The sequence below is a fragment of the Muntiacus reevesi genome, chromosome 4, assembly GCF_963930625.1.
Source record: "Muntiacus reevesi chromosome 4, mMunRee1.1, whole genome shotgun sequence".
Lineage (NCBI taxonomy): Eukaryota > Metazoa > Chordata > Mammalia > Artiodactyla > Cervidae > Muntiacus > Muntiacus reevesi.
The window spans coordinates 164,105,573-164,118,505 of record NC_089252.1 but is presented as its reverse complement, the minus strand read 5'-3'; the positions used below and the strand labels follow the sequence as shown (position 1 = coordinate 164,118,505).

Sequence of the window (12,933 nt, the reverse complement as noted above, 5' to 3'; positions counted from 1 at the left end):
AAGAGGAGACGCTAGCTGCTGTTCTTACATTGTCCTTACCTTGGTCTTCTGAGAAAAGAAGGGATTACAGAGCAAAAACTTCTGAGCTGCGCTCGGTTCTTCACCTTGCTGATGGAAAATGAAAACCCGTTGACTGGGAAGTACTCTTAGCAAGGACCCATGCTCTCCCAGCAGGTCTGGAGCCAAGAACTAGTGAGAGATGCCTTCTGAAGCCTTCAGGCTCTTAGAAAAATACCCTGTACAGAGGATAGTTGTAGGAGCTGAAGTGGCACTGCTAATAATTCCTAAAACAGTGGTTCCTCTTCCCTTGGTGTCTGTTTTAATTCCAAATTCCCCAAAGGGAGGCTACTGACTTCAGGTCTAAAGAGAATCATCTCCAGGCTTCTTTTTTAATTTTGCTTATGAGAAAGCTCTACTTTCAAAAATACTTAAAGTGGCATCTTCCCATCTGGTCTTAGTATTAAGCGAAAGAAACAAGTTACAAAATAACATGTACAGTATAATCTTAATTTTGTGACTATGGTATTTCACAGTGCAGCACCAATTTATGAACAGCTTTTCAAGGAAAAGAGAAAAATACCACATAAATGGATACAGTGATTGATTCAGCCTAATTTTAAACTGTTTAAATGTCTCTCTGAATCCAAGAAATATTATAGTGAAAAGAAACAAGTTATGTTAGTAAGAGAAAGACTTACATACATAAATGCAATCACTTATTCTTTTGTCCCCATTCATCAAGCAAAAGACCCTCACTCTTGATTCTCACTGTCTCAGGGATGATACATTTTCAGACACTCTGAGCCAGAAAGCCGACAGCGAGGCCAGCAGCGGGCCAGTAACTGAAGACAAGTCTTCATCCAAGGACATGAACTCCCCAACAGACCGACATCCTGATGGCTATTTAGCCAGGTAGGTGGACTCCTAAGCCTCCGCTTCTCCAGGGGTTCTGAGGAGCTGTGGCGTCCACAGCCTTGCAAATTACCCAGTGTGACAACCTCTGCTATTCTCTCTGTCTAGACAAAGAAAAAGGGGAGAGCCACCCCCTCCAGCAAGGCGTCCTGGCAGGACCAGTGATGGCCATTGCCCCCTCCACCCCCCACATGGGCTTTCCAACTCCTCAATTGACCTGGGGTCCCCAAGCCTGGGCAGTCATCCCCGGGGCCTGCTGCAGAACCGTGGCCTCAACAACGACAGTCCTGAGCGGAGGCGGAGGCCAGGCCACGGCAGCCTGACCAACATCAGCCGCCACGACTCCCTCAAGAAGATCGACAGCCCTCCTATTAGAAGGTCCACATCATCAGGGCAGTACTCCGGCTTCAACGACCACAAGCCACTGGACCCAGAGACAATCGCTCAGGTAGGCTGCTTTGAAGAGAGTATTGCATGCTAAGTACCAGGGTATGATGGACGAGGCATTACAGGAGTTACTTTCTAGGGCCATATCTTTTGTATGGAACCAACTAAAGAAAACAGAAGTTAGCCCATTCTCTGAGGCCATTTGTTACAAGAAGGGCCCAAATACTGGGTTGGCCAAGAAGTTCGTTCTAGTTTTTTCATATTATCAGAACAAAGTTTTTGGCCAGCTCAATATATTGGATTCATAGTGATGTAAACAGAGACATGGCAGAAATGCAAGACCCAGGACAGTCAAACCCATCACTCCTAAATGGCCAGAAAGATTCAGAAAATAAGAATGAGGAAAGAGTAGCCCTCCCAGATTTTGAACGTATGCTTGAGCTAGTAAAACAGACAAATCAAGGGAACAGAAGGGAGAACCCTGAAACAGAACATTTTTAATGTCTGATGAAGGTGACACTTTCAACTTAGGAAATGAAGGATTAGGCAATAAAGGAAGTGAAAAATAATGGTTGGCTGTTTGAAGAACAACAAGTCTGGCTACTGTGTCACTCCTGAATGCACGTGTATCTTCACTTCCCAACAGTGACTGCAGCGAAGGGCTTTGTAGTTTTTTTCCAATGATTAGAATTGACAAAGTGTAAGTAAAATAATATTAATGGATTTTTCCATCATTCTACCATTTTTTTCTTCTGGCTCTTTTTAAAGTACAAGCCATCAGGAAATATATGTATGACAGAAAAAAAAAAAAACTGAATCACTATCCTGTACATCTGAAACTAACACAATATTGTAAATCAAGTATACTTCAGTGAAAAAAAAGAAAAGGAAACGTGTGTGTGGCCAGTGAAAAAGGAGGTGAAAGAGATTCAGGGTTTGCCATTTGAGTAATCTTAAAGTGTCTTCTAGCTACCACTGAAGCTTAAAGAAGTGAGTGAGAAATTAATGAAACAAACATGGGGAAATATTAAAGATGGGTCATTTTTAATAAAGAGCACTCCAGGAAAATCTGCATTTTGATATGACAAATTTCCAAGCTATTTTCATTGTCCTAACTAAAAAGAATCTTGGAAAGCAATTAGATTACGTGGAGAGTTTAATGTGTTTTTACAAAATTAATCCAATTTTAAGTGCACAATAATTTTTCAGCAAAAATCAAAAAGGCTTTTGACCTTTTTGGGTTTCTGTCTATTTTAAAGGCAATACAGAGTCCTTGGAGATGTATTTAGAACCAGTGATATTTGACTATAATTGAATTTAATGATTTGAAAAATCCATAACATCATTGCTTATAAAAAGCATATGAAACAGTATTTAGGTTAGAGAGACAGGGAATTAGGAGCTTAGTAGTGGAAAGGCATAATAAGTTCTACTTTAACCCTTTTGCTTCTAGAACCAGGAAATCCTTTAACTGTAAATCATAAAAACAAAAACTCAACAGATAAACCAGGCTCTGCATGTTTTCTCTGAGGCTAATACTTGTAAAAAACAAATCCATATATTTAGCATCAAATGGAAATCACATATGAAAATAATCACTTGTAAAGTGATGTCATCCTCACAAAATGGCTTCCAGCTGTATCCTTTATTTATCTTTCCATCTCTCATCTTCAGATTTTCCCATGAGGATAAGTGAGCCTGCCATCATGGTATTCATACCAAAAACACGCAAATTCTTTCAGTAAATGAGTGGAAACCCTGAGAGAGCTTTTTTAAAAATGCGACTTACCCTTATGTGATCACTGGATCTTTGCTTATTCACTTAGCAAGTCTTCACTGAGCACTTACTGTGTGGCAGCGTCCAGGATAGACGTCATAGACAGTTAAATCAGTGGTCAGCCGCTGCATGAAAGTACTTGTAAATCAGCGGGGGAGGTGGGTGTGGAAATCAATTCCTGCTCTCCAGAGCCGCAAGCTAATGCCCAAGGTGAGTGGAAGCCCTGAAAATGTAGAGAAGAGGCATTTCCATCTCACTAGTGCAATGGCTCTCTGCCTGCCTCACACAATACTCATGTGTGTGTGTGTGTGAGTAAACAGTATAAAACAGACCCTCTTCACCTTTTATTTGGAATTTAGTTGCTTTGCAGTGTTGGGTTGGCTTCTGCCGTATAGCGAAGTGAATGAGCCCCACAGCCATCAACGCCTCCGTCCCCAGTGAGCCTTCACTAGCCCCCTGACCTCTTCTAAGTGTACAGGTCCGGAAAGTGTTCGCCTCGCTGTGTGACAGATCTCCAGAACTTCTTCATCCTGCAAAACTGAAACTCGGTACCCGTTTGAGAACAATGCCTATTTTCCCACCCTAGCCACCACCGTTCTTTTCTTTCCTCCTGTGAATCTGACTGCCTCATAGAAGTGGAATCATGCAGTGTTTGTCTTTTTGTGACTGGCTTATTCCATTTAACACCTTCAAGATGTATCCGTACCGTGGCATCCTGTCTAAGGCCCACCAACAATCCCATGTACACATGCGGCCCATTTCACTTACCCGTTCCTCTGGCTGTGGTGCACATTGGTACACAGTTAACTTTTAACAACAAATACTTTGTATTTTCCCATTTATTATCCGAAATAAATGGATAGATGATATACCTAATTTTTTTAAAAACATATAAAGCCCTAAATACAATAAAAAGGAAAAATAGAAATATTAGAAACAAATGTATTTCAGTTATTGATTAACTAAACTAGAAGATAGGCTTCCCAGGTGGTGCTGGTGCTAGAGAACCCGCCTGCCAGTGCAAAAGATACGAGAGATACAGGTTCAACCCCTGGGTCACAAAGATCCCCTGGAGGAAGGCATGGCCACCCAGCCCAGTATTCTTGCCTAGAGAATCCCATGGACCGAGGAGCCTGGAGGGCTACAGTCCATAGGGTCAGACACGACTGAAGCGACTTTAGCACGCATGCACACTAGAAGGCAAATGAAATAGTGAGATGCTTTAGCTTACCTGTAGACCTACCACAAATACAATTAAAAATGAACATAGAGGGGCTTCCTTGGTGGCTCAGTAGTAAAGAATCTGCCTGCCAGTGCAGAGACATGGGTTTGATCCCTGATCCAAGAAGAGCCTACATGCTGTGGGACAAGTAAGCCTGTGCACCACTACTACTGAACCATCGCTCCAGAGCCCGCACGCTGCAACTGTGGAAGCCTGCGTGCTCGTGAGCCTGTGCCACTGCAATGAGAAGCCAGCACACCATGAATAGAGAAAGCTCAAGTAGCAGTGAAGACCCAGAACAGCCATATGCAAATGAATAATAAAAATTTTTTTAATGTACATTGAAATGAGTATTAGGTTAACTAGTCTCAACTCAGTTTCCATAATGGTGTTCCCGTGAGTGATGACGATTTTTTAAAGTGGTGGACCACCCTCTGTCAAACATGCTAAGTCGCTTCAGTTGTATCCCAACTCTTGGCGACCCCATGGAATGTAGCCTGCCAGTCGCGTCTATCCATGGGTTTCTCCAGCAAGAATACTGAAGTGGGTTGCCCTGTGCTCCTCCAGGGGATCTCCCCTACTCAGGGATTGAACCTGTGACTCTTCCATCTACTGTATTGGCAGGCGGGTTCTTTACCACTAGTGGTCATACAGTTCTCATCAAAGCAGAGTATAATTTACATGATGGTTTCATTCTTAGAAAATGTAACTCTTTCTTATATATAAACACAAAATTTTTTTTTTTATAGAGTTAAGTTCTAGACTCAGATTATTATAGAAAAAAATTTCACCTACATAAATGCCTGGAGGATATTAAAAAGTTGAACAAGATCTGGGGCAATTCATTGCATGTAAATTATCCAAGATACTTGCCAGATATCCAATACCTCTGCTCACTAAATGCTATCCAGTTATTTTGACTTTTAAAAATACACAACACACCATATTACAGAAATGCTCTCTATGGAGCAATACCACTACCATTGAGACCTACTGAACAGAAGCATCAGGGAAGGCTTGAAGTGAATTTTGAAGAACTGCTAGGAGTTAGCCAAGTATATAATAAGGGCTCAAAAATTATTTGTTGAATGAATGAAAAAAAAAAACACCAGATTTTTCATGCCTATTCACTTAAGAAATTGCTGGTCTAAATTTAAGTCACCTTTTACCGTAGGTTGAAAGAGAATTCTATACACGATGTCAGCATGTAAGGTCAAAACCCCCAGAAGACGGCCAAGTGCCTCAGAATGGCCAGTGCTTGCTCTGTGGCTCCATGAGCCACTGCAGCCGTTTCCTCCATCTCCTGCACCTTCAGAGTCACAGTAGTTATGTGATATAGCACTGAGCTTACACACATTACACACCGCTGTTAAAACAGTCATGCTTTTTGCTAGTCTGCTTGCTTTGAAGTATGCGAGTTTCTGCAAGGCTTAAAATGAAGAAAGTAGGGAAAACCACTCGACCATTCAGATATGACCTAAATCAAATCCCTTATGATTGTACAGTGGAAGTGACAGATTAAAGGGATTAGACCTAGTAGACAGAGTGCCTGAGGAACTACGGATGGAGGCTCGTAACATTGTACAGAAGGCAGTGACCAAAACCATCCCCAAGAAAAAGAAATGCAAGAAGGCAAAGTGGTTACCTGAGGAGACTTTACAAATAGCTGAGGGAAAGAAGAGGAGTGTAAGGCAAAGGAGACATGGAAAGATATACCCAACTGAATGCACAGTTCCAGAGAATAGCAAGGAGAGATAAGAAAGCCTTCCTCAGTGATCAGTGCAAAGAAAAGGAAAACAATAGAATGGGAAAGAAAGACTAGAGATCAAGAAAATTGGAGATAAAGGGAACATTCATGCAAGGATGGGCACAATAAAGGACAGAAATGGTAAGGACCTAACAGAAACAGGAAAGATTAAGAAGAGGTGGCAAGAATGCATAGAAGAACTGTACAAAAAAGATCTTAACAACCCAGATAACCGCGATGGTGTGGTCACTTACCCAGAGCCAGACATCCTGAAGTCAAGTGGGACTTGGGAAGCATTACTACAAATAAAGCTAGTGGAGGTTATGGAATTCCAGCCAAGCTTATTCAGACTAAAAGATGCTGCTGTTAAAGTGTTGCACTCAATATGCCAGCAAATTTGGAAAACGCAGCAGTGGCCACAGGACTGGAAAAGGTCAGTTTTCATTCCAATCCCAAAGAAGGGCAATGCCAAAGAATATCCACACTGCTATACAGTTGCGCTCATTTCACATTCTAGCAAGGTAATGCTCAAAATCCTTCAAGGTAGATTTCAGCAGTATGTGAACTGAGAAATTCCAGATGTACAAGCTGGATTTGGAAAAGCCAGAGGAACCAGAGATCAAATTGCCAACATTTCTTGAATCATGGCGAAAGCAAGGAAATTCCAGAAAAACATTTGCTTCTGCTTCATTGACTACGCTAAAGCCTTTGTGTGGATCACAACAAACTGTGGGAAATTCTTCAAGAGATGGAAATACCAGCCCACCTGACCTGTCTCTTGAGAAACCTATATGCAGGTCAAGAACCAACAGTTAAAACTGGACATGGAACAACAGACTAGTTCAAAATTGGGAAAGGAGTATGACAAAGCTCTATTTTGTCACCCTGCTTATTTAACTTACGTGAAGAGTACGTCATGCGAAACGCTGGGCTGGGTGATTCACAGGCTGGAATCAAGATTGCCAGAAGAAATATCAACAACCTCAGATATGCATATGCTATCACTCTATGGCAGAGAGTGAAGAGGAACTAAAAAGAGCCCCTTGATAAGGGTGAAAGAGGAGAGTGAAAATGCTGGCTTAAAACTCAGCATTCAGAAAACTAAGATCATGGCATCTAGCCCCATCCCTTCATGCACATAGATGGGGAAACAATGGAAACAGTGACAGACTTTATTTTCTTGGGCTCCAAAATCACTGCAGACAGTGACTGTAGCCATGAAATTAAAAAATGCTTGCTCCTTGGAAGGAAAGCTTTGACAAACCTAGATAGCGTATTAAAAAGCAGAGATAATACTTAGGGGACAAAGGTCCATATAATCAAAGCTATGGTTTTTCCAGTAGTCGTGTATGGATAGTGGAGGACAGAGGAGCCTGTCATGCTACAGTCCATGAGGTTCCAAAGAGCCAGACACAACTTAGCAACTGAACAACAAGATGGGTTCTGTACATTAATTATCAGCTTCATCTGTCTCTCCGATTACTTTTTTCCCAGTTAATTATTGAGTTATTGACACACAATACTGTACATAAGTTTAAGGTATATAGCATACCAATTTGAATTATACAAGTTATAAAATGATTAGCACAGTGGGTTTAGTGAATATCCATCATCTCATAGAGATGTAAAATTAAAGAAACAGAAAAAAAAAGCATGTTTCCTTATGATGAGAACCATTAGGATTTACTCCCTTAACTACTGTCATATATAACCTACAACAGTGTCAATTATATTTATCATGTTGTACGTTGCATCCATAGTACTTATTCATCTTATAACTGGCTGGAAGTTCATTTCTTTCAACTGCCTTCATCCAGTTGCCCCCCCCCCCACCTCTGGAAACCACAAATCTGATTCTTTTCTGAGTTTGTTTTTGAAGTATACTTGACCTGCAGCGCTAACTCCTGTAGCACGATCTGTGCTGATGTGCTCAGCCGTGGCCGACTCTTTGCAGCCCCATGGACTGTAGCCCGCCGGGTTCCTCTGTCCATGGAATTTTCCAGGCAAGAATACTGGAGTGGATGGCCATTTCCTTCTCTAGGGATAACACCATCTAGTGATTCCACATTTCTGTACATTTCAAAATGATCCCCAGGAGAAAACCAGGTTACCATCTGTCATTTGTGTTTCAACAGGATATCGAAGAGACGATGAACACTGCTTTGAACGAGCTCCGGGAGCTGGAGAGGCAGAGCACGGCCAAGCATGCCCCCGACGTGGTGCTGGACGCCTTGGAGCAGGTGAAGAACTCCCCCACCCCCGCCGCCTCCACCCAAGCGCTCAGCCCTCTGCACGGCGCCGCCCTCAGGAGCTCAGAGCCTCAGATTCGTCGGAGCACTAGCTCCTCCAGTGACACGCTGAGTACTTTCAAGCCTGCGGTGGCACCCAGGATGGGCGTGCAGCTGAAGCCCCCAGCCCTGCGGCCGAAACCTGCTGTCCTTCCAAAAACAAACCCGACCGTGGGGCCCGCCCCGCCTCCCCCAGGTCCAGCAGACAAGTCCTGCACAATGTAACTAACACCCACCGGAGCGTGGTCATCTGGGGTGATGGTTAAAAAGAGAAGACGGATTAGTGACGAAAGTCAACAGTCCATAACTTGCGTTAGTCACGTGCTTATAACTGGAGATCTTTTGGCTTTTCTATGTTCTCGAATGTAATGTCTGAGATTAGCTAAATTAACACGGGCATTTGTATTTTGTAATTTTTTTTTTTTAATAACTGGACATATGCCATTTTAAAGACAATAGAAACACTTAGACTTACTTGAAAATCCAATGCTGCACCGTTTGTAATGAAGACAGCACCGCTCTGCCCTGCACATTGCACAGTGCTTCAGGCTTAGAGAAGCCTGGTGAGTCAGAAAGGCCGGCGTCTCAAGGCAGGAGAATCTGCAGTGCCAGGCCCTGGAGTGTAACCGCTGTTGGTCGGTGGCACTTGGGGTGAGGCTGAAAGGTGACGATGGGATTGTTTAGTAGCTGACAGTGAGTACCTCTGATCTCATGCCGAGGGGCTGAGACCAGCCCTTGCTGCATGCTTGCTGTTGTCACAGTGGGCTGTTCCCAGTGGGATTTGCAGCACACTGCCCGAATGAGTAGGATGATTGTCTTTTTCCTAACAGTTGTTTCCCTGGGCCCAGGTTAAATCTTAGCAGGGGGCACTAGAACCTCCTGCAGTTACTGCGCCAACTAAATCTGGGAAAGAAGAGGGGGACAGTCCTCCAGAGCTCCTGCTGGACTCTTTCCCTGAGCCTGATCAGGCCGCGGGAGGGTTTCCAAGTCCATCCACTGCATTCAGCCCAGACTAGAGCAGTCTAATTCTCAAGACTTTCTGGTTACCCTATTCCATCCACTCCTTCAGAGATCTGTTGTTGCCTAGAAAGTAACTTCCAGCTCCCGTGAAGCCCTGTGTTTTCCTCTTCAGCAATGGAGAAAGTGCTTGGTTCACCTGGCCTTCTCTTCCCCTGACTAGAGGATCTGGGCTCCCCTAGACATGCTGCAGAGGCCTGTTGATCCTAAATTGAATCCCCAGCTTCCCTCGCCATCTGTCTCTTCGAGCTGTGGTCTGGTAAGAGCCAGGCCCAGGCGGGAAGACGACCCTGTGGTTCCAGGATGGTCTCCTTCCAGTTGCTCAGCCTGGAACCAGGGCTGGCTTGGTTTTTTTCCCAGCTGGCCTGTACATCATTCACATGGTCAGCTCCATTCCATCGGGATCCTCTTTCTCTGACATCCTCACCCATAGACAGTTTTTCTTTAGCCCATATTTATGTTCTGTTTCCCTCTATCTTAACAAGAATACCTTGAACCCAGTTTGTTTTTTCCTAAGGTACAGATCACCGCTGTTCTCTCAGCAGCCACTTATCCATCTGTAAGCATTTTATCGACTCTGTCATTGAACTTACTGATGAAGAGGGTTTGTTTGTTTGCTTTGGGGTTTCCCCCCCCCTAAAAATGGATAGCCAGAACTAATCCCTCTGGACCACTTTGACTTCAAACTGGCAGCCAATCGCATGCCCACCTAAGAGTTACAGTATGGACTTTGATTTCTCAGCTCAATGGGGAATGCTTCAGTGTGGGAAAAAAATGGGGATCTGTACTAAAATCAAGATCGTTACTTTGATCTCTACCTCAGTTTGCCAGTCTGATCATTCTAATGCAAAGAGAGGTTTCATTTATGAGATGTTGTTACCTTTGAAAGTCACACTGCTGGTTGCTCTCTGCAGCCTGATTTCACAAATGGACTAAATACAGTGAAAAATATTACTTCAGGTATTTCCAGGTGTTGCAAACCTCTGAATTTTCGCAACCATCCTTTTCACCCATTTTGATAAAGAGGCCCAGCTCAGCATCTTGTGCAACCCTCCCAACCTTTTTCTTGAGCTTTATTAGTCTTTCAGCACCTTTGGACACCATGGAAACCCAGCCAGGACTGAGCTCTGAGTAGCACCAACCCTTCTGGACAATCTTCCCAACCAAATGTCTGGAACATTGAAACTTTAAAGATAATCTCCCAGTTCTTTCTCGATTCCACTTTGGTCTCTTCATTTTCTGTTGTCCAATAGGGAAACAGAAACAGAGAAAGGGGTGGAAGTAATGGTGGAGGAGACTTTAAATCTTTTAGAAATTAAAATAAAGAAGATTCTTAAAAACCACTTCCTTATTTGATGGAAGAGTAAGATGTTAACAGAGGGCATCAAAAGAGAAGAGATGCTTTGAACTTACTCGTTTGGGGAGGGTCCTTGTACAAGCTTTAACTTAAGTGTTCCAGATCTTACTCATGCAACGCCATTTCTTCAGACTTCTCCCTGGTAACCTTCTCGTCCCTTTGGCGTTGACACCTGTGATGGAATGAGGACTGCCTTTCCACCCTCCGCACCAGGACTCTGCTGCCTTGGAAGGCAGAGGACATGCTGCTCCAGACCTCAGAGCCTCAGAGGCTGTGCCTTCTTCCAGGAAACAGCTCCTAACACTCTGCCATCACTTCCTTTCTTCACCTGTCTCCGTCTTTCTCTATTACTCTGTTGTCACCTGAGGCTTTTTTTTCCCTTCAATTCCCAGGAAAGGATGTGACCTCAGAGTGAGTACGAACTCAATAAGGACTACACTTATCCTTACTTTGTTTAGTAAAAGTCTAAGATTCCAAGGAGGAGACAAGGTGGCCCCTTCACAAAGGATCAAAAATAACACCCAGTGAGTTCCTTCAAGGGTTTACCTGCAAGTGGTCCTCTTGGCAGCCACAGGGGTAGCCCACAGTGGGGAAGTGGGAAGGCACAAGGAATGGGAAGAGAAGAAAGAAAATAAGTTCCTAAAAGGTTTTACCCCGCTTTTAAGAATCTTATCATAGGTCCTCATGTGCAGTTTGGGAAGTGAGTCATTTTGGTGATGGGTAAATAAATGATAGTTCTACAAAGATTACCTGACTCCACTTACACAAGAATATATACTCACAGCTAATATAACTGAATGTTCACATCCCATCCATAGAACTCACTTAAGTAGATTTACCAAATTGGCCTTTGGGTTTGGGTGAGGATGTTTGCACAGTGAATCATTAAGCATAGAGTGAACAGTTCTTAAAACATACTTTCTGATGAGTGTTCTGTAAATTATTTCAATTTGTTGAATGGCCCTTTGTAGAGCTCCATGTTCAAGTTGGGCATAAATGCCATTGTTTAACAGTTTTGCACATTTTCACGCAACGTAATCTGACTTTGATGCCCCTTGAGCAATCCATAGAATATTGCACAGCAGGGTCCCACTTAATCTACTGAAATGAATATAAGCAGTGATTAATGAATATAGAGCACCAAGGGACAAATTGTATGTTTTCTGTCTTTGTACTTTTGCCATTCCCAAAAATGGGTTCATAATTTAATTAAGAAAAAGGGGGAAAAAAAAACAGGGACATGGAGGTCTCTTTAGTATTTGGGAATGAGACATAGCCTCTAGGGTCTATAAACTAAAGAAACTTTAGTTTGCTAATTACAGTCTCTGAAATCCAAAGTTAAAGAGCCTATGGTTCTGTTGGGTTTGGAAGACTCCAGGTTTGGGATGTCATTCCTGACCACAGTAATGAGAGGCCATGAATGCAGGAAATGCGCTGGGGCTGAGTCTTGGCTCTGAGTTACCTCCCATAGAGACTTAGGACTGTGGGGCGGCTTAGAAGTGAAGACTCTTCCCACAGGGCTCCCGAGTGGAGGCTAGCACCTGAGCTGAAAGCCAACCTCCAGCTGGGCTGGGGTGGCAGGCGTGGAGCAGGGTGACTTAGGCACAGCTTTGTTCAAATCAATAAAACAAACTGGAAATTGAGCTTTCACTTACCCACCCAAGTATACTTTCTTTAAAAAAAAAAAAAAAAGAGTCTGTATTATAATCGAAATGGTACCTGTATCTTAAAATTACGTAGGGAATTTTGTATGTTTAAATAATTGTACTGGGTTCCATAACGCTTATCTTAGAAACTGTTTAGTAAAAGACAATATATAAACCGTGCATTTGTGAATGCCCCCCTTTAGAACATTCATCCAAGTTCAATGTATAGTGTGATGGTTATTATAGACGTTTAAAGTATAGTAAATGGCTGTGTGACAGGAGAGACTGCTATTTACCTGCTGACTTAAGAGTTAACTCCTGCCCACGTGATTAAATCAGTATTGTCCTTTCCTGTTGGTCTGATCAGTTGCAGTACTGGTGGCTTCCTGCTTGTGACTGTTACCTAATCGTGTCGATGTACATCTGTAGTATGTACATGTGCAAGTGCCTTTCTATTTTAGAGGAGTCTTAGCCTTGCTCTTTGCTGTTGCCCCACACACTTCTCCCCCACACCCAATTCCTCCGCCCACTTGAGTGTTTTGAAACTCCACTCTCTCCCAGCTTCTTCGCCATGCCCACC

The 12,933-nt window shown here is 43.2% G+C and overlaps 1 protein-coding gene across 2 annotated transcripts in view; it reads left to right on the top strand.

Annotated features, from left to right (window-relative positions):
- Positions 1–12,703, top strand: part of SRGAP1 (SLIT-ROBO Rho GTPase activating protein 1) — a 295,272-nt gene extending 282,569 nt beyond the window's left edge. For both annotated transcript variants that reach the window (XM_065934719.1, XM_065934718.1), the window contains exons 20-22: positions 778–912; positions 1,021–1,360; positions 8,181–12,703. In XM_065934719.1, the coding sequence (XP_065790791.1) occupies positions 778–912; positions 1,021–1,360; positions 8,181–8,558 (853 nt within the window). In that variant the 3' untranslated portion in view covers positions 8,559–12,703. The remainder of the gene's footprint in view (positions 1–777; positions 913–1,020; positions 1,361–8,180) is intronic.
- Positions 12,704–12,933: the final 230 nt, after the last annotated feature.